The 22,623-nt window shown below is 35.8% G+C and overlaps 1 protein-coding gene across 1 annotated transcript in view; it reads right to left on the minus strand.

Annotated features, from left to right (window-relative positions):
• Positions 1-1,560: 1,560 nt before the first annotated feature.
• The window catches only part of RUNDC3B (RUN domain containing 3B), a 38,835-nt gene continuing 17,772 nt past the window's right edge, over positions 1,561-22,623 (minus strand). Inside the window, exons 9-11 of the mRNA XM_029086854.1 lie at positions 18,081-18,238; positions 2,066-2,212; positions 1,561-1,693 (exon numbers count right to left, since the gene is read on the minus strand). Coding sequence (XP_028942687.1) covers positions 1,561-1,693; positions 2,066-2,212; positions 18,081-18,238 — 438 coding nt within the window. The remainder of the gene's footprint in view (positions 1,694-2,065; positions 2,213-18,080; positions 18,239-22,623) is intronic.

Raw genomic sequence — 22,623 nt, forward strand, 5'->3', positions numbered from 1 at the left:
TTTAAGATTTGGTTTTATTTCTTATTACCCTGCTCTGATTTAAATAATAAATTAAACTAATTGCCCCAAGTCGAGTCTGTTTTGCCCATGCCAGCAATTGGTGAGTGATCTCTCTCTGTCCTTGTCTCCACCCACGAGCCTTTTGTCATATCTTCTCCCCCTGCCCAGTTGAGGATGGGGAGTGATAGAGTGGGCTTTGGTGGGCATCTGCCATCCAGCCAGGGTCAGACCACCACAGCATAAAAACTACCCTTTTAAGACTACATTCAATTTGAGGACATAAAATGCACAAAGAGCAGTGTAACACCGTTTGGGCACAACCCTTGATTTCAGCAAGTGTGAAGCTAAAAATCTGACTACATGAGTGGGCTTAATAGTGATGTGAAAGTTTACTACTTTTAATCTTTTAATTAAAACTGCCCTACTGAGCGTTAGACCAGAGGTATTTGAACAGCAGGATCACATGCCAAGTCTTACAAAATTATGTTAAAGCTTAGGTACTGATGAACCTCAGTAATTTAGAGGTCAGATGTTATGTACCTTTAAAGAGAGGAAACCAAACCCAAAGCTATTATTATCAGTGGTTATGCCACACTTTAATTTACAGAAGATAAAACAAACCATAAGTTCAAATGATCAATATTGCAAAAAAAAGTTGAAAGTAGATCTGCACAAGAACTCTCTTCATAATAGCCATGCTGATTCTATTTCATTTTGTCTAACTTGACATAACTACCTTGAAATAATTTACGTTTTAAGATTGTTCACAGCTTTTAAAAAGTTCTGAATTTTACATCCTCGATATTTTAAAACCAAGAAATTTTACAGTTATGAACTATTAAGGCTCTGTATTGTCAAGTCTACTTAAAGTTAACATTTGATGAGATACAAAGATGATTTTTAATAGCAATTTATGTTCTGTACCCAAAATACTACTATTTCAGAAGTCCTCCAGCATTTTTCTGCTTTTCACAATTGTCCACAAGATGGAGCAGCTCAACTATGATAAACGGACAGATTTTGAAAAGGGGTGGTATGTGTGGGTGTGTGTATCGCATTTATATACTAGCATGATTCATATCATGTTCCTCTCTCTATTTTAACAGAAACACTGTCAGGATGCATCTCCACAGACCAATGTGGAATGCAAGATTTAAGAATGACACTGATATGTGCAAATCCAGTGCCTTTAATTTTTCTTTTGAGAAACAAAAAAGGGAAACTTAAAGAACTCAAAAAGATTTGAGTGAGTTATAGCAGAAACATGACAGAAGATCCTCCTTGTAGCTGAGCTGTCTCTGGTTCTGTGACAGAGAAGAAGAATATGCAACATATTTGAAGCTTAGCTTTAAATCCAGCACAAAGTCATAATTATGGCAGGGAGGGTGGGCATCTTTATAAATCCAAACTTATTTGATAAGTATAGTCCTTAGGGAAACTGAAACAATTTGCATAACAATGACAAAATATGCTGTTCAATGCATATTTTGTTCACGCTGGAAAAGTAATCTCTCAGGGACTGAAGATCAGAACTATAAAGAACAAAATAAAATGAAGCCACTAGACTGGCTCTCTACCTTCATTTAACAAGTTCATTCCATCCTGCTTCCCATCCTGTGAGTGACCTGGATCCAGAGAGGATTGAGAAAGACTAACTTCTGCTGAAAGTTGGTCCAGACTTTGAAAACTTTTCCTGCAAAGCAAGCAATATTTAATAGTAATACATTTAGAGATCTAACTAGGTATCTTCAAATTTCCTTAAATTTTTTTTCTAAAAAACCCCTAGGCAGTTAATGTTTCTTGCCTTAAACACTCTACTATTTTTTTTTCCTCAAACAGTTTTTTCCTGAAGCAATGATTTCCTTTTTAAAAAAAAAAAAAAAAAAATTAAAAAATAATCCAAAGGAAATAAATTGTTATGGTAAGTAAGAGAAACTGATTTTTTCTGCTAGCTGATCCTTGTACATTGTAACAGGTAATTCCAACAGGATCCATTTCAGAGTATGCTAAGGGAAATTCTGAGTTTCCCTGTTCCTCTAAAGATTAATCAAAATACTCAACTTACTCATCCCATTGTTGATTGTGCTTTCTATAGAGTAGAGTGTCCAAGGCAACAGCATTGACATCCAGAGCTCCTGGGGAAGGCCACTGATTGGTGAGGTGAGTAGTTAATTCTTGTCTTGATCTCAAGTCATTATTCTTTAGCACAGTTCTGTGAATACAAAAAGCAGCAAATCTCGGTCTATTAAATGCAGTTCCTTAAGGTACAGAAAGAAAAACCATAGGACAAATAGTCCTGACCAAGCTGATGTTCTACTTCGAATGACTAACAGATTGCAATTGTCATAAAGCATCTTAAACTGTTCATTTTTTCTAGGGGAAGCAACTTAGGAACCTATTGAGAAGTATTTAGGAATAGAAAAATGATGAAATTAGAATCTTTCTGCAAAAGCAGTAAAAAACAACTGCATTCTAGATTCTTTCTGTGAGCACAATAGTAATTAACAGGCCAACTATTTTGCAACCCAACTATGGGAATGTGATGTTCTTTCCACCCTCCAATTTTTATTTTTTTTTTTTTTTTCCCCCAGCTTGAACGCATTCTCCTTCCCCCTTCCCCAATACTTTTACAGAATGAACTAAAAACCAGACATGTTAATTCCATTATATGCTTCCAGGTAACATGTAACACAGTTACTCTCTTTTCTACTACCTTACAGTTTCTAGTAATTTATGTTTTTGAATTACAGACAATGTGTTAACTGAGTACCTTACATGTTCGCATTAGTTTTGACTCATATTCTCATGAAGCAGATCAGTTTTCTAAAATTCTGGAAATGAGGAAGCTAATATGCCACTATTGGAAATCATCTGCCCAAAATTGTACAGAAGTAAGGAAGGAAAGTACATGGCTCTCCAGACTCCAACACAAGATCAGCCTTTTTCCAGTAGTACAAGGCAACATCCAACCTACCCTTACACTGCTGTAGAATAACTATAGAAACAAAAGCAATATTGCTTGTTAACCCACAAATCCTCCAATCCACGAAATACTAGCCAATAGTAAAATGCTGCTTTACAATGTTTGACTACCTGTGGCCTAAAGCAAATAGCTAATGTTACATATTGCCATACTGAACGTACTTGAGAGTTCAAAGCCAAATGCCACGCTGTTATCCGAAATGCCAAACTGCATAGCATGTTAAATAACTATTCATGGTGCATATACATTTATGTGAATTAACACACAACACTGTCAACATGTCTATGTTTACAATGCAGTTTTTATTCTGGTGGTATCTGAGCTGTTTAAACATGAACCTCGGTAAGGGCACATAACACCACCCAGAGTCAAAATTTCACACAAAACAAGGTAAGACAATAGCAAGTTCAGTGAGGAATTCTTAGTAGCTGAGTTTGAGAGAGGAGACAGATGCACAGCTATTTTGCAAGAAAAGGTGGTGAAGCACCACAGTGAACAAAACTACTTTCAAGAAATTTCTGTCAAGTTGACAAATTGCCCCAGTGTTTGTGCAAGTAACCAATCAACTTTTCTACCTGGGGATCTCCCCCCTCATCCTCCTCTCTAAGGGTTTTATAGGAATAACCACTTTGATAACCCAAATAACCTCAGTAATTTCAAGTATCTTGTATGTTATTCACTTCCCCATGTCATTCCCCTAATCCCGTGGGGTTCATGGCGCATTAAACAGGTCTGTTAAAGGCTTGTTATTTGAGGAAACTGAAACACTGACCTAGCAAGTTCTTGTGAGGTTAGGCAGTTGCACTACATCACTATGCACACAGTAACTAAATGCAAATTCATACACATATAACACATATGTGTAAATTCCCATTTGGACAGCTCCTGAATGTTATCACCACACAACTCAGCAATGGTGAGTTGTGTGGTGATAAGTTGTAAGTGTTCTTAGTAAATAAACATGCTGAGCAAAGACAACAAAACCACACACCTACAGACAAGTTGCTAATACTGAAATTTTGGCATTTTATATAGGTTTCTATAATGAGGCTTTTTTCACAAATCTTTATGCTATAGTAACCTGAAATTTCACCCTTTGTGTGGACAAAGAAATTCTGAAACAAAGCCTGGCCAAACTGCTCCGGGCATTTTAGCATAACAACATTTAAAGCCAGTTCCAGTAGATCACTACTTAAACCATTCCACCATGCTCAGGAAGAAAACCAGACATCAAGTAGGATATAGAAGTAACTATTCTCCTCTTAAAACTTTTATGCTTTTATTTTGTATCTTTAAAAATACATAAAAAATAATTTTGAATATATACAATCAGTCCAAACACAGTATTCAGTATATATATGAAATAATAGTATAGACAATAGGAAGTCAGACAAATATTCACAGCAGGTGTTGGTAATTACCACCTATTTTTTCAGCCTTGTAATTTAGCTGTTTGCTTTCTTGCAGACATTTTTAAAGTATCATGAGATTCCACTGCAGCCAAGACTTATTGAAGGCACTGCTTGCAAACAGCAATTCTTTCAAGATAAAGAAAGGCAGTATCAATTTATGCATATTAATGTATTTTAAGAGTCAAAGTATTAAACTGCACAGAATAATAGAATTATAGAATCATTTAGGTTGGAAAAGATACTCAAGATCATTGAGTCCAACTCTCAACCTACTTGGCACTGCCAAATCCACCACTAAACCATGTCCCAAAGTGCCACGTCTACACAGCATACAGCATCCTCAAACTCTTTAATTACCATGAGGCAAGTATGATCCTGGTACAAATATTCAAAAAAGGAAAAAGGAAAAGAAAAAGAGACAAAAGTGTTTACTGTAGAAAGGAGTTAAAAAGGAAGACAATATGATCAAGTCTTAATGAAAAAAAGCATACAAATTTCAAAACACTCAATGTGAAAAAATGCTGCTCAAGATTATTGAGTCCTCTCCTGCTCTTGGTCAGACAAGAGGACCTCTTTCTAGCAGCTACAAGCTCTCAAAAGACAACAATTTATTTTATCCAAGGCAGATTGACTTTCTACAGTAGCACTCATTCCTCAGAATGCAAACACTGTTATTCAACTATCGTCCAACTCTAGGCTGCAATACTGCAGGGTTTGAAGTAGGACTTTTCTTAATTGTCACGATAAGTACAATGAAGATTATGAGCTTTCCTCTATGTTTACTGTCAAGCTGTTCAACTGGAAGAAGCATATTACTATTGAAACTTATTTATCTGCTAGTATAGCAAAAATAAGTTTGGTATATAGAAGCTTTCACAGAAAAATTTAGAATAGTCTTAATAGATTAAAAGTGAGAAATGGAGAACTGGTGGAGAGATACAAATGACATAAGGATATTTGTGAAATTTACAAGTTTCACAAAATATTTAAGAATAAAATGTAAAATTAGTATTTTCTGTTATTTACACAGACATTAAAAAAAAGTAACTACTGAACTCTTTTGGCCTTGACTGGGAAGTATTTCAAAAGTGTTATCAAAAGTTCACATAAAAGTAATGTAATATATAAGCTTCTGTATAAAATGGTGGTCTGAAGTAAAACATACTGAACTGGAATGGCCTATGTACAAACAGATTTTATTCCATTGCTTCTCTTTCCCAAGAACAAACCACTGGTGAGAAACATCAGCTGAAAACCAGAATGACCTGAACATCTGTAGACCAAGGCTCAAAGCCTAGATTTTCTGAAGGACATTATCTCATAACTTATATGGAACAAAATCCATAATATGTCATAAGAATAACATTGAAGATCACAAATATGCAGTTCTATTTTAAAATAAAATTCAGTAAAATATTGTTCTATTGGTTTTGTAGCTGAGATAATTTAAGGATGATGCAAGATAGGGTTTGTAGACAATACGTTAAACCATTTAATACAGGAGGAAAAGCAAGGACATTCCAAAAAGGGAAGAAGAAAAGTAAGAGAGACAAAATTGTTCACTACAGAGACAAGTGAAAAAAAAGAAGTAAATACAATTGAAAACAAGCAGACAAGCATATACAATAAGCTGTTAACTCTTTTTCTTCAGACTGGAAATAGAAAACTTTGAAGCCAAAAAGAAGTTAAAAACAATGGCTTCTAAATGTAATAACCTCGGGAAGATAGTTGTTATACGGATAATATATAGTGGATCTTAGTAAGGGACTATATGATTATTTTTTTGAATGAAAGAAAGGCAGTGTGTGAGATGTGGCTGAACCGGGTATCCTGGACTAACACAGTGAGACTGCAGAGTGCAGAAAGCTTTGTGGAGAGTAGGGAGAATATGTAAGAATTTATTATGAGAGCAGGGGGCTTAAACTGATTTATGATATATCACCTAATCTAGGCATGAAAAAATTCTTGGTTGTCTCCTCCTCTCAGCATCTGTGACCTGAGCACTCCTCACCCCAACATTTTATAAGGTTTCTTCATATCATGTTTAAAGTTCTGAAAAAGATAACAAAAAAATCAAGAAATACTGAAGAGATAGCAGGCAGAGAGAGAATATTTCTCATTCCTTTGGAAGTAATTGCTGAATTGCTATTTTCATACTGAGAAATGGTGAGGCAAACCCAGCAAAATGCTTCTTGAGATTTATTACAGGAGAGAGGCACTGGTAATGCTGGAGACAGAACGTATTTTCAAAAAATTGCTTTAAAATTATCAAATATGCTTTGTATTACTTCACAGCATAGATTTTTCCATAATGCACATGTAGAAGTAGAGAAGTAGAATATACACAGTCTCACCATGTTAGCCCAGGATACATTGTTGAAGTTATGACATTTAAGTCATGGTTTAGTTTGTTTTTTTTTTAATGTCTTAAAAAAGAAAAACTCCATACAAATTCAAAATACTACTACAGCTAATAACTTGCTAGGAAAAGCAAGCAGCAAAAGAGAGGAGAACAACATCTTGATACCAGAATACGTTGTTAAAAACTAACAAATATTTGGCTCACATTGATATTTTTTGTTCTCTACATCAGGAACCGCTATTTAAATTAAGCTCCTCTTAGAAAACAAAGAAAAGTGTTCAGTAAAAATATCCTGTTAATGAATTCCTGCCTACTACAAAAGAATACTGATGATTCATTAACTAATCAACACTAACATACTCCCAAGTTAGGAATAAGTGTCTGCACTTACAGTGCAGATACATACGCTCCCTCCAGGTCTGTAAATTTACTTCCTTTTGTTCAAGAATAACAGCAACAGCCAGAGTATTAACATCGAGTTTGTACAGCTATTCCCAGAAATGTCTCTGTGCTTTTGACTTTCAGCCCTTTAATTGTGTATTTAAGAAGGAAAAGTGAGATTAGCAAAGTCTTCCGATAAACATCCTTCTCCATTAGTGTTCACTGGCCCTGTTTTTGTCAGGTACTCTGCAGAATATTTACTTGCTAATTACCTCAACCTTCATTATTTTATTTGGGATGTTTATGTCATAATTTATTATTTTAAGATAATTTATTAAGCACAAGCAGAATATAATTATGTATGGTACACATACAATAATAAAATGCAATTGACAAATTACTGCTCATTTCCATCCCTGCTCCACAGTATGCTGCTCTTTCAGTTTTCCTGGTACAATCACGTAGGAGCCACTCTGAAAATGGATCATCAAAATGGTCAATTTAAAAAAAAAAATTTAAAGAAGCTTTTGGGTGTATTTTCTGTTGGTTTTTTTTTTTGTTTGCTTGTTTTGTTTTTTAAAATTTAATTCATAAGGTAACCCCACAAACAGTTCTGTTTGCACTAGCATTGCTTTTGGCAGATCAGCTACCTCTCAAAAGGATAAGAAAATACTCCTCTGAATTAAGACATCTAAGAGTTCTGGATCTTAAAGTGTGACCTGACTTGATTCACTCATTCATAGTGGGCGATGGGGACAAAACACAATCAGTACGTGGGGTTCCTGCATGCAAAACAAAAATTATATTAAAAAGGTGATTATCTTTGGTCACTTACTATACTGTAACTATATTATCTCTGGGAATTTAAAAATAAATAAATAAATAAAAATTCAACTCAAATTTAGTCCAGCCTAATATAGAAAAGCCTTATCTTGGTAACCACATAAAACTTCTCAGATAGATTGGCTTTCCAGTTTCCCCTGGATGACATCCAGATTCATACCATAGGAAACATATTCTGAAAGTCCATTTACATACAATTTTTGTTTAATAAACAAAAAGTCAGTTCTGTTTCCCATTATACCTATGAAAAACCAGTAACTTCTTACCTGCAAGTTTAATTTCTCCAAATCCAGAAAATGCCAGTCCAGTTGGCAATTTGCCCTCCTACCAGCAGATGAAGACAGGAAATAAACCAAACAGACTAATTCCCTAAGAAAGGGAATTATATCAGATGAGTGCTCCAGTTCAAGTACTACCTGAGTAGTGAAAAGTAAAAATGAAAATAAAAGCTTAAAAAAAACCCCAAAACATTTGAATAAGAAAGAACAAGCTTTAAAAACCTTTATTTAGGACAGGAAATATGGAATGCAAACTCAAATTGATAGCATACATGAATATAACTAAAATCTGTAAGAGCAACTCTAAAATAAAAGGGAACTCTCAAAGGGTCAGTACTTTAGCAATACAGTGAGCTGACTGGACTGGTATGTCATTGGACTTTGAGAAATTAGATCAGCAGGTACAAAAATGAATTACTTACCAGTAGATTTTGATGCTGCAATATATCACCTCTCAGGTTTGTGCCCTGTGCACACACACAGTATTCCCCAAATTAGATGCCAGAGCAGTTAGATCCCAGCAGACTTTCTAATGGCAGCCGCTGCAGTGAAAAAAAGCAGGTATGTCCTACCATACCACATTTTCTTACTCCTTCCGACTGGCCAACACATCTTCATGTGTCATAACAACGGTACTAGTTGTGCCACAGAACAGATTCCCTTGAAGCTTCTTCAGCAATCTCTTTAGTCCTCCTTTATCATTTTCTAGAGATCTTGAAATACATCCTCTAGTAATAAAATTACTGTCATCAGTTTTATACACCCTTTGATCTCCTTGACCTTTGGAGTAACTTGGATAAACTTATATTGGCAGAAATACCAGCAGCTTGACTCTTGAGTTCTAGTCCAATTATGGTGGAGATTTTATTTCAGAATACAGACATCCAGAATGGATCAAAACAGATTACAATATGTTAACTTTGCTTGAAGGATAGAAGACCATGTTGTGGGTTTTTTGTTGAGTTTTTTTGTTGGTTTAAAAAAAATGAAAAAGGAAAAAAATTAAAGCAGGAAGCCATGAGTAACCTAAGTTCTTCCTGGTAGCTGAATTGGAATTAATACAACTACCAAACTATGCAAACAATAAAACAGAGCTTCAAAGTCTAAGGCAACAGCAGAATGAAAAAATGCAGGACAAAAATCCAATCCAAGCAGAGAGAGAGGGGAAAAAAAACTCCAAACGAAAAACCACACACAGAGAAAAGAATAGTAGTAATGGAGAAAAGGGAAGGAAAAACAGGTGATAAATAAAAATCTTTGCCAAGTGTAATCTGAATTACAATACTGAAATTTTTATTATGTTAAGCGGTTGCATAAGAATATGACAAACAGAGAAAGGACCAATCTAAATCTCAACCTTTTGCTATCCAGCTAATAAAAGCTTCTTGCTCAAGAAATCAGGTAACACACTACACTTTATTTTCTTGGTTATAACTTTAGATGTTTCACTTTTTCTATTTTAAGCCTTTGCAGAAATAATTTAAATCGTGTTTTATTTTAACAAAACATTGAAAAAACCCAAGACACAAAGTTGTAGCCTTAAAATTGTATTTAAAAGAAAGAAAAACAAGTCATATCCTAAATTTACAAACACCATCCATAATTTAAAAAAAAAAAAAAAAAGTAACTGTGTGTGTATGCACACTGACCTCTAACTCACTTTTATTTTGGTCAAACTATCTGTATTTCAGAGAAAAATTTCAATTTGTTTTGAGAGTATAAAATGGATTTTTCTATTCCTTTTTACTGGATGAAGCTTAATTCTCAATCTGATTTATTTAAACTGATAAATATAGCCAAATAAAACTGAAATTTAAGGTAATTTAAATATCAATTTATTTCATCTAAAGAATCTTAGAGAGATTGCTACAGTAAATCAATGAAGTAATATCTCTGCAAATACAGAACTAGCCTCACTATTCTAACCTGGCACTATTCTTCCACCCTCACAGAAATTGGTTAGAATTTTACTATTTGTCATTTAAAGTCCATTTAGTTTGGTATTGCACTTCATGTAACGTGCATAAACATATCAAAAGAATGTAAAAATAACTTTTGCTCAACTTTTCTCATTTATGTATAAGCACTATCAAATTCTAGCTTTTCCCATCAGTATCTTCCAGAATACAGAAGCAAATCTACAGTAAATTAATATGAGGGTTAAGAAATGAAGCAAAAAAAATAGACTCTCAGAAGCAAACGATGATGTAAGTTTATTTATCTAAATGGGTAAAGCACAAAGAGATCAAATTTAGGCTCTTTTATTGTATTCCAGGAGCTAATGATTATGCACCATGATTGACTTACCCTATTTTTTAGCTGCTGTTCTCTATCGCCTCCATTTGCAGTGAGTATCAAGTTATTGAAACCCCTTTATGAAATCAAAGCCTCAGGTTCACCTGTTCTGGATACGAGATAATTCTCTTTGAGGATTAAAAGAGGAAAACACTGATGTTTGTTCTGTAGGCCCTTTAGCATTACTATGTCAAAGCAAGTATTCTTTTTCTGTCACAGTTCAGGTAAGTTCAGGTAATATTAACAGAGGAGGAAACTCCATGATCCATACAATATGCTTTCCTACTGGGAATGCACATCATTTGCAACTGCATTGCACTGAGAACCTCAAAGATTCAGTACTTCTCATTATTATTTTGAAATGCCTTACTTCCCCTTGCTCCCAAACTTATTGTATAAAAATTCTGGAATTCTGAATGCATGAAGTGTTAATGTCCAGGTAACTTAAAGCCTTCTCGCTTGCTACTTTTACGCAATGCCTTTATCCACAGAAGTGTAGCTATGGGAGAGAAGAGAAAGGATGCCAACATAAAACCAGATTTTAGTATTACACATTAGAGGAGACTGAGAGAACGGGACACATTGCCACGCTAATGTCATTAAGTATGCAAAATGGTCAAAGGAAAGTCCTAATGATTCTCTAACACATTAAGGGTGGGGGGGAGTGGAGGGGGAAGAGAGAGCAGAGAGGAGAAACTCCTTACAAATATAAGTATATTTTTCACTTTGGAGTCAGCCAGCATTTTGCTGTAAATATAGTGACACATCTTGTCCATGAAGACACCAATAACTTCAAAAGCTTTTAACATTTTTTAAATTTAAGGTTTATTTTAATATAAACCTTTTAAATTCCTTTCTTAAAAGTTCAGAATGAGATATTAAAATACGATGGTTTAAAATAAAATCCGTCCCTATCTACTGCATCTCGCAGAGTAAGTCCTTTTCTTCAGGCTGCTCCCAATCCAGGAACTTTTGGCTTCCTGCTGTGCCACAAACACATGTAAGCCCTCTGGATTCTAAGAACAGTGTGTTCTCCATCATGTCAGAGGCTTCGCTGCAATTTTCTTTAATTCTGCCCATTTCTTTGCTGTGCTTCACTCTGTGTGCTCCACTCCGAATTGCAGGAGTCTGACTGTCCAGGTACTACACCCAGTTGGACTGTTTCTAGTTTAAGCAAAAATGAAACTCCTACATCTTCACCCATTTCTATCTCACTGAAAACATAACTTTCCTTCTTGCTGTCTATCCACACTTCTGTAAATCAGAACAAGCGTACAATATTGGAGCAAACTTCAAAAGAAAGAATTCCACAAAACCAGAATCCAAAACACTGCATAAACAAAACAGTTTTAACATCTGTCAAGATATGCAATATTTTTTCTACATTGTTTTGTTTGTTTGTTTGTTTTTAAAAAGTACAGACAAATTGAGAAAAGAAGTAGCTGAAAACAGACCAGACTGCAATACTAAGGATTTAAAACTGCTGGTGAAAACTTGAGGGAGACAGAGGACATACAGGAAGCATTACAAATAAAAGCATGGCTAATGTGGATTATGGTTTGATAGCAAGGATCCACAAAAGCTTTAAAAGGAAAGAAGGATTAGCATTCTCAGTTTTGACATTCTAGGAAAGAAATTCGTCAAGAAGATCAAACATTAAATTTTAATCTTCCAGTTCCTTTCAGTGAGAAAATAAAGCAGTTACAACAAATTGGATTTACTGTACTTATGCAGTTGAGGAATTCAGTTTCTTTAAAAAAAAAAAAAAAAAAAAAAGTCTTACAAGGGAACTATCTGAAAATGAAGGTAAGAGTGCTAAAAAAGTGATCCAGCTTTCCTATTTCACTAGATGGTTTAGTTTTTGATGGAGGATTACAAAGCCAGGCAACCCACATTTAAAGTTTTACTCACAAGGAGACACAAAACACAGGCTAAATTCCAAAGCCTTTGCTCAGACCATTCTGCTTCTGATCCTTGGACAAGTTTTTCTCTGCTTTGTCCCTTACAGCAGAGTTATGGCCTACATCCCCTACAACTTTGTGCCTTCATCTGTGACTCTCTCCTGCCTGCTCTTGGGCTAAGAATTTGTGGCAGCACTCTGAAGGCTCTAGAGCATTTACAAACAGAATCTTGACAAAACAAGGAAAAGCACAGATACTATTTTCATAAGCAAGATTTTTAACCAAATGGGGCACGATCATTCTTTGCTGCAAAGAATACTGTAAATTTTCCTTCAGGTACTCCATAACAGATCTGGTATGACATGGTGTATTTGAAACAGAGAAGCTCATTTTGCCTGGACTTACTCATGTATGAATTTACTCTGGCACGCTGCTCTTACAGAACTCTTGTGTTCAGGTGCTGCTGAGAATGACCTGTAGGACTCCTCCAAAAGGCAAGATGCATTAACCCGAGATCAATGCAGTGCTAACATAGAGAAAAATAGGAGTGTGGAGAGGGTACTCCAACCCTCATCGCCTGGAAAATAGTGAAGCCTAAGTGACAGACAGGCTGTGTACAGCTGGAGAGTGAAACATACACAGAACATTTACTGTAATTAAAGAGTGTCACTGACGCAAAGAGTCTCTCAGGGTTGCAATTCAACTGTCATTTCCTGCCTTTACAGAGACATTTGTACTATCCAGATAGGAACTGCAGTATTGCTGGATCTGTCAGACAGTTGTATCAGAATATTCAGAATGGAGTAAAAGCGCTGTTTAGGCCTTGAAAAGACTGACCAATTCTGAAGTACAGCCAAACAAATTAAATAAATGTAGCTTTAATATTTGCTAAAGCATACAAAAACATTTTTTAATTATACAGACAAGCTTAATACAATGTAAGGTGTGAGTGTCCCTACAATTTGAGTCTTACTTGTGCCATAAACAAAGACAGAATTCGAAACACAAAAGAATTTTCTTGACTTCTCTCCACAAAACATCAGAACAGGACAGGGATAGAGGAAGAAACAGCAGGGGGAGATAAAAAACAGAGCAGTATAAAATATAGCATAGCCCCTGAATCTAAAAAATAAATTTTCAATACAGGTGATAAAATAAAAAAAAAATAAAATGTTGCACCAGTTGGGATAAAGGAGCTGTATCATCTTACAATAGGCACACCAGCTTGAGAATCTGAAAAATACCTTAGGAGAAAACCCACGTTGGTAAACATTACCAAATCGCTATTGTCATTTCAACAAAAATCACAGCAAAAGAAAAAAAAAGATTTAAAGCACTCTGAGAGTTTTTTTATGTTTGTATACAATGCTTTCCTTTTTCCTTATTACTTTATTTTAAAATATTTTTTGTTAAATTGATTAGCTTTTATAACATCAGTGCGTCACCATGCAGAAGATGAGTCACTACTCTGGAAATTGATGGAATCTCTCTTATAATCATACATCAATACTTAACATATATAAATACCAATTTCAGATGCCGAATCTGAAGTTTAAAGTGACAAAGATCAGCACTTTGCCTCAGACACAAGTAGTGTGTAAGCCAAAAGAAAAAATCAGCCTAAGGAAAAAAAAAAAAAAAAGCCTGTTTAAGCTGAGATAAAGAGTTGTAATGCAAGGATGTTGTGGCAAATAGTTCCGGATTTTGCCTAGTCATTTCTGTGACTGAGATAACTAGTCCTTCAAGGTAGTGGTGTCCAAAGTGGGGTGCATAAGACAATCCTTTGGGGAAGAAAATATTTTTTGTACTGTTAATAAATGAAAAAAAATTAAAATAGGGCTTATTTCATCTTTTTCTCATCCTTTTTAATTTCTGTTTTTGTGTATGATTCATTATGTACATAATATATTAGTACAGTAGTACATGTATACAATTTATAAATAAATATACCTATATTAGTGGGGTGTGCTCAGAATCTTTTTACTGATGTGGTGCGCAATCAAATGTTTCTATGCTCCAAATGACATTCAACACTTCTTTGCAGGATCTTAGAGGAAGAAGAAACGGCTGCCTCTGTGAGTTTTGAATACTCCAGGATGTAGTTCCTTAATGATTTAGGATCCCTCTCCCATCGTATTTTGAATGCTATGGAATTCAAACTGTTTTCTTCAGTTAGACATGCCATGGATCACAGGCTTCTCTTGGCTGTCCTCCTGTGAGCTGTTATTTTTAAGCACTTTAAGGCCTTAAGAACTGCCCCACCCTCCCTGTAAAAATACACTATTTCTATAGAAGAGTGGAGCCAAAGCACTGTTGTTTAAAGTTCAACTTCAGTAAGTCCCAGGCAAAAACATATCCCAATGACAGCAAACACTTATGAAGAGAGCAAATGAAAGACAGAATATGCCTCATTGTTATTACAGTTGACACTTATCACTAGGCAATCACTTCATCTGGACAGGCAGAAAGTTGGGTAAAAGAGCAAGCTGTTCTTAGAATAGAACAGAATAGTTCCAGTTGGAAGGAACTAAAATGATCATCTAGTCCAACTGCCTGACCACTTCAGGGCTGATCAAAAGTTAAAGCGTATTATTAAGGGCATTGTCCAAATGCCTCTTAAACACTGACAGGCTTGGGGCATCAACCATCTCTAGAAAGTCTGTTCCAGTGTTTGACCACCCTCTCGGTACAGAAATGCTTCCTAATATCTAGCCTGAACCTTCTTCTCGATCAGCTGTGCATTAGGTTACATGTGTCTGACTGATGATCAAGTGGTCTGGTGCAGTTTCACTTTTCTAACTTGATTTGCCATCAGACACCTGCCAGCAAAGTGAGACATCCCATCCCCGATCGGTGGGTATATTACTAAGAAATCCAGTTAAACTGAGAGACACAAAAAAATGTCTCTTTTTTGTGAATAACTAATTTGATAATTTCTCAGCTTCATTATTTTCCAGATATTGGTATTAATGAGGTCTATGAAATGACTTTTAACTAAATTGAAAACTGTGTTGTTCATTGTAGGTTGGATATTTTAAGCATGTGAGACAGTTAAGAATACTGAAAATTGAAGAACATTAAGTTTTGCATACCAGTTGTAAAACAAAAATTACTTCCAGTTTCTCCAGTCTCCCATCTCCATATTTATTCCATGCTTAACAGCAAATTGCCTTATTAAATGTGAATATGGAAAAGTTTTTCTGTAGGTAATCTAATTTATAACCTGAAGGCCTTGTTGATCACTAGTGTTATCTGGATTCCAAGTCAGCAACAATAACAATCTATACTGACAAGAAAGTCAGACTTCTATTCCCCATCCCTACTTTTTTTTTTGAGGAGGCAGACCTAGACAAAGACTCAGATTCTGCCCAAATCCATTGAGAATACATGTAAAACATTTTGACTTGCATGCCTGTGAGTCATCATTTTGGAAACATCAACAAATAATTACTCAACAGAAATTTGAAGTGGTAGAACTTTCTACCTTAACACCAACAACCAGTGGAATAGAAAAAGCATCATTAAAAAGAAAATATAGAATGTTTATTTATAATACTTTCCATTACACAGCAAATGATCCTAAATCAGATCTCAAAGTGTTTTACAAACAGTAATGTGATATGCCTCGTACAGAATTACAATCCCAAACTTGCTCTTAACTGCTGGTAAAGAATTAAAAAAGATTACAGCATACATTCATTACTTCAGAATGCTACTAACGGTAGGGGAGCAAAACACTAAGATTTGGAATTACATGGACACCATTCTAAAATGGCTGTAACATAAAAAGCAATTGGCCAAAACTCCTGCCTCATTACAGATACATTAGTGATACAACATATTCTGCTGCCAGGTCACCCTTGGTCAGAATTTAAAAATAAAAAAAAAAGGGAAGGAAAAAACCAAGTATGAAACAATGATTACAAGACATTAATTATGAGTGGTATTCATCATCAGAAACCTGCTAGGAATGTTTCTTCCCTTTCCTCTCCCCAGTAAGGAACTACAAGTTCCTAACACACTTTAAGACTTCATCTGAGAGGCATGCTACACTCACAGCAACAACAATGCAAAATTATACCCCTCTCTCTCCAAGTATCTAGTGTAGTCCAGGCTCCTGACTGCAGTGTCTCATAAACAGCTATAAAAGAACACACTGCCAAAATACAACACAGCAACTGCTCCACAATTTGAGCCTTTACATGAGAAAGCCAGCAATCAAAATCAAACCCCAAAGACTGAGATCTTTAGAACAGTGTGATTGAATATAGCTCAGCTAAAAATTCACAGCAGGTCTGAATGTACAAAATTTCCAAGTATCAGAGTGGATTTAAATGAGCTCACATCTCTTCCCCAACCCTCCTCCCCTTCAAATAATCTGGGAAGCCAAAGAAGTATATAATGAATCATTAGTTATATCAGTAAGTTCAGAAAAGAACTAAAGAACAGGTATCTCTCAAAAGCTTATAGGCAATCAGAAAAAGAAAAAAAAAAAGACTGAGAAAAACAACTTTTTTCTTCCTCAACTCTGAAACTTGCATAAATAAAATGCAAATGCTGCATTCCTGAGGATTTTAATAAAATCTGTTTCAAGCCCTGGCAATAAAACGATCTATCACAAGATGGGGCGGGGTGGGGTGGGATGGAAGCAAGCTTTGTTTACAAGCTGAAAGTACTTTTTACTGCACAGAAAAGACCCTTCCAGGTGATATCTCTGTAAAACATAAGCCATCTTTATATTCTCTGCATTCTGGATTGTTTCAAAGGCCACAGATGACTTCCATTCTACTTCAGGGTTCAGACACATACAGATTACTCCAGATATAAGGTAAAATAATTTATCTTGTATTTGTGATGAACAGAACAGAATATGCAATTACTTCAGATGTATACTATAGCAGTCCTGTAGCAATTTATCACCACACAGCAAATCTTCCACCTATCTGGGTCTTTAAACATAACCAGGGAGTGTCTCTGCAAAAGGACGGACCTCTCTGCCCAACTGACAGGGCTGGGAAGATACTCAAATATTTATCATATTAGGAAGTCACATATGCTATCAAAAAAATAAGCCTTTTCCTCTTGTTTTAGATTTTGCTTTGCATTTAAGAAAGGGTAAGTAGCAAACTATTTCATCAGTTTGAATATTTTGAGGACTACCAGATGAAATACCACTGTGTCTGAGCCCCATGCAAATAAAATAGAATCTATGCAAGGAAAATAAATATTTCTTTATCTTCTCTTGTCTAACATTTTAAAAAACGGTGTTCAAAAGGGAACTGCTTCCAATATTTTTTTAAGGGTAGTCTTAAAGCTGAAAGTAATAAAATATAAATCACATTTTATAAAAATGTGTTAAAAGTTTAAGCAAGTTTAGTGTAAGCTATTTCAAATCTAAAAAAATCTCAGAATTATTCTATTATGTCTTACACTACTGCAGTTTTCAGGGGAGCCATTTCTGAATAAAAGACTTGTCAGGAAAAAAAGAAGTTAAAATACACTCATTTCTTTAAGAAGTTTAACTTATTTCCAAAGGACCAGAAGTTCTTTGTATTATGTAGGCAAATAAGTTAAATAAATTAAGTAATACTGGTCCAACAACATTTCTCCATTATGCTAACTTACAACTGGTCTTGCAGTTCCACAATGATATATTCCAGCTGTTCTTTCTCCATTTTATGGGCTAGATCCATATCTTCAATTCTTTGTAACAGCAGTTTATTCTGTGAGACAGATTCAGATAGCTGCTTTTCTCTGAGTCGTACCAATTCTTCAAGGTAACCCTGGAAACATAAGTGTTAGAAAGTCTTAAAGAACACACTATCATATTACACATGTTTGCATTTTTTTGTTTAAGATGTATACAGTTCTACTTTTGGGGTTTTTTAGATTTATTTTTAAGTAGACTAGTGAATTGACTTATGCTTAGTATGATGTTTCCTAGTAAGCACCAAGAAAATAATGTACTTATTTATATTCCGGCAGAGGAATAGACTAATGGATAAAACAATGAGACAGGAATATGAAACGCTAATTCATTTTTTATAAACAACATAGAATAGTCACTAATACAAGAAAAAGTTCAGAACTCTATGACTTAACAGATGCAGGATGCTAGATAGTGCATAAGAAGGACAAGTGTAGAATGTATTTATATAGATCCATATAGTTAATGAAAGAGATTCGGAATTGTTGTTAAAAAATCCAATATTATTTTAAAGTTTATTTGAAAACTGCAATACCACATCACACATTAAAATGAGAAAGAAGAAAGTTATTGAAATAAATACTGATCTACAGTAAAGCATAAGGTAGGATAACTGGTGAAGGTCACTTCTTTTAGTAACACTGGACACGTGCAGCTAGAAAGTGCATGTGCATTTATGTCATAATTTTTCCAGATGATACTATAAAAAATGTGGGGCAGTCCTGCCACGTCAAATGTTACTGTTATCTTGACTCTTAAGATACTCTTTGGAGCTTTAAGTAGTGTTTTAAAAGTACTAAATGATGCATTAGGACATACACAAATTTCCTGCCTCCCAGAAAGGTCAAACAAACATTTTACAAAAGATTTTAGATATAAAATATCAGTATCCAAAACAAAATACTATGAACAGTAAATACCTCTATTTTACATCGAGATGCATCATCCCACCAGTGAAAGCATATAAAACTCCAGTATAAACAGTACATAAAGAATTTAGGATTTTACTACACAAAAGTCAACAGTTTAAACCATTCCAAAATAGAGAAGGGATAACTTCCACATAATTAACAAATGTGAAAACTATAACTCATCTGGACGAAAGACAAACTTATCATATTTCCAGAGTGGCCTGAAGAGGGCAGGACTGTTCATCATTTTTTAAAATACAAGGGCTAGGCACCACCAAACAAAGCCAGTAGGAGCCAGATTCAAAAGACAGAAAAAAGATGCGGCTTTTCACAGAACAGATGGCCGATACACAGGATGATTTGCCAAAAAAATTATGTGGATGCTAAAAATTTACATGGGGTCAAGGATATCTGACAAGTATTTGGAAGAGAGATCCATTACGGGTCACTAAACAGACAAACCTTATCAGCTTCAGGAAGTCCTTGAGCTCATATGCGTTGGCCAAGAAAGTATTAGAGGAAAAACAGTGCACATACATCTGTTTTGTTTTTATTTTTCCCTCCACATTTACTTCAGGCAAGCAGCCAAGATAGGATAGTAGGATAACCAAGGGTTCTTGGTGTAAACAAGTACAGCATTGTTGATCCAATAAAGCAACACTAGGATTTGATTTACCTCACTAAAGTAATACCTGACCTTATCCTACCATTCAAACAACTCGGAAGATACAGATTCCTTTGTCTTAGCTGAAATCCAATCGCTTGTCATATTGTGATGCTGGTAAATTTCATTCACCTGTGCTATTAATGAATACACAGACTTACTTAGGAGGCACAAAAGGAATTTATCATTGTTCACACAAATCAAATGACAACAGAGCAAAATAAGGATCTATCACACTCGCTATATCAGTTGCTAAAAATCCATTATTTTCAACTTGGTCTCCTTGTTGAGGAGACAAAAACAAACATCTAGTTTTTCAACACACAGAATCTCAGAAAGCCCCTTTGCTTGAAAGGCAACGCTGTCTCGAATGAACCGGTACCTACCGCACTGTGTGCGACCTGATTGCTGCTGCAACTTACTGCCATAAAAAAGGTCCCGAAAAGGGAAGGAGAGAAACACTTGGGAAAGGAGCTCTCTTCCATAGTCCATCTAATGGTCATTTGTTAAAGTTATAATAGAACAGATGAAGTATAGTTGAAGTGAATTAAATAAAACTTGGCAGGCATATCCCAAATGAAAATTAGGCAATGGAAAACTTTCTGTCTATGGGAATAAAAAAAGTTATTTTGCTGCTGCAATTGTCAAGCAGGCATTCTAAATGAGGACAATTAGGAAAGTGTCAATGCCTGTCAGAGTACCTATCATTTTGAAAATTGTATTAAATGCAGCAAAGTTTAAAAAGAGTAATAAAACCAACTTGAATTCATCCCTACATTAGTTGACTATAGAAGCTGGCAGTGCATTAAGAGAATGCTACAAGGAATATTGTGACTCACTAAAACAGCAACACTCAAAAATTTGAAATACTCGGTATCAGATCAGTGAATACCTTCCTGTGGAATAGGAATGCTTGTAGATTTTAGACTCATGAATAAACCAAAACCTCCGTTTGCTGCTATAGCCACTGAAGATATTTGTGCTTTTGTAGACGTAAAGCTACCTAGTGATTCTGGCTAGTGGATTTGGACACCATGTTTGAATATTGTTTCTATAGATGTCTGTCACAACTTTGATGGGGTATCCTTCATGAGGATGTACAAAGGAAAATAAACATCCACCTATTTTGTTCTCTTCAATGCTTCTCCAGAGCTGACGACACATTCCTCATTAAACCCCCAAATATTTTACAATATTTGGGGTGGGTGATGGAGGAGGAGGGAAAAAGCGGAGTTCCAACTGCTTTGTTTTTGTCTGGACACTAGGATGAAATGCTGTCTTGAATATGTTCCCATGCTTCAAAGACTGTTGGGGTGGGGGGGAAAGGTTTCAATTTTGTTCATGTATTTGAAGAGATTCCTTTTGAATGGCACATTTTGGTTTACAAAAGCATACTTCAAAAATGAGAAGTCTAAGGGACCAAAAATAGAAAAAAAACGATTGTATGCATATTAAAAAGAAAAAATACTTCTCACATCTATATCTCACAGTAAATCTGACTTTTTCACTGTTACTTAGAAAAACTTTAACTAGAGTTTCTCACATGCATTAAGGTAAACCAACTTCGCTTCTACCCATTCCATATTAAGACTAGCATTTAGCAATGCACAGCTACATTTACCCTAAGAAACTGAACATAGCCAGGACTCCTTCTCAGGTATATTTTCTCAGTCTAGTTATATCTATACTAAAACTCAAGTTCCAAAGGACCATGTCTGAAGTCACACCCGTTATTTGGAATGATCACTAACAAACACTAATTCACAAACTGTGACCTGAAATAATCTGGGAGAGTGCTAGCTGTCCCAGGCCAAAACCATGCAAACAGTCATTCTTAGAATTTAAATATGTTTGTGACCAAGTTAGTACCAGGACCTGGGTCACAGTTAATGTACTGAGTCCCTCTCAATTGGCAGAAGATCCCTTCTAGATCCCATCTGACCTTTTCTTTTTGATTTTTTTTCTCTTTAAAAAAAAATATATCTTTTTTTCTTCTCAGTACAGTAAAAACTAGAAAGGCAGAGAGATTCTAAGATGCCCTAAACTAAGGGAAGTAATTACACCTCCAAGCACTCTTACGTAGTTCCAGCCTTTCATTTGGTTTACTGGGTTCAGAGTTTCATCAAAATCAAATTCTGACATTATGAAAAAAGAATGCTGTGTTGGGTTGGGGGTGGGAAGGAGCCTTTTTTTTTTTTTTTTTTGGTAGTGGGGTAAGGCAACCTTGTGAGAGCAAAAAGCTCCCCTGGCTCCAAGATGGAGACCTCCCCCAGCCCAGGCTGTGAACAACAAGCACTAGAGAAACGCCTCTGCAAATCCATATTTGTGAGGGGAAGGCCTGTCCTGAAAAGAAGAAGGTGTGGTACCTGGAGGAGAGACTGCTGACCTAACAAAAGACGACCATCAGTCTAAACAAAGGACAGAAGACAGAGAGAGAGTTTTATTGGCAGAGAAAAAGACGGAGACCCACACCCAGTTCAACTGCATGGAGTAGAAGACAAAGGAAGTCCCCTGCAGCCCATGGAGATTCAACAGCAGAGCAGAGACTCACATGTAGGCCATGGAGGACTCCACGCTGGAGCAGAAAACCTGAGCCTGGAGCAGAGAAGTTGAGCCTGAGGGCAAGTGTGATTGGAATTGTGACCAGAATTGCAACCCTGAGAGTTGCTCGCTGCCAGAGCAGGTGTGGACCCCCAGAGTGGGGGGTGAGTCTGCAGCCCATGGACGTCCCCATGCTGGAGCCAGGAGCAGAGCCTGAAGAGGTCCATGACTCCATGGGAAGCTCGCTTTGGAACATCTTGTTCCTGGACTTCCATGCCGGGAAGAGTGGCAGAGGTGAACTGACTGAACCCCCATTCCCTGTCCCCTGTGCCGCTGGGGCCAGGG

Source organism: Antrostomus carolinensis, unplaced genomic scaffold (genome assembly GCF_000700745.2).
Source record: "Antrostomus carolinensis isolate BGI_N321 unplaced genomic scaffold, ASM70074v2 scaffold20619, whole genome shotgun sequence".
In the NCBI taxonomy this organism is placed as follows: Eukaryota; Metazoa; Chordata; class Aves; order Caprimulgiformes; family Caprimulgidae; genus Antrostomus; species Antrostomus carolinensis.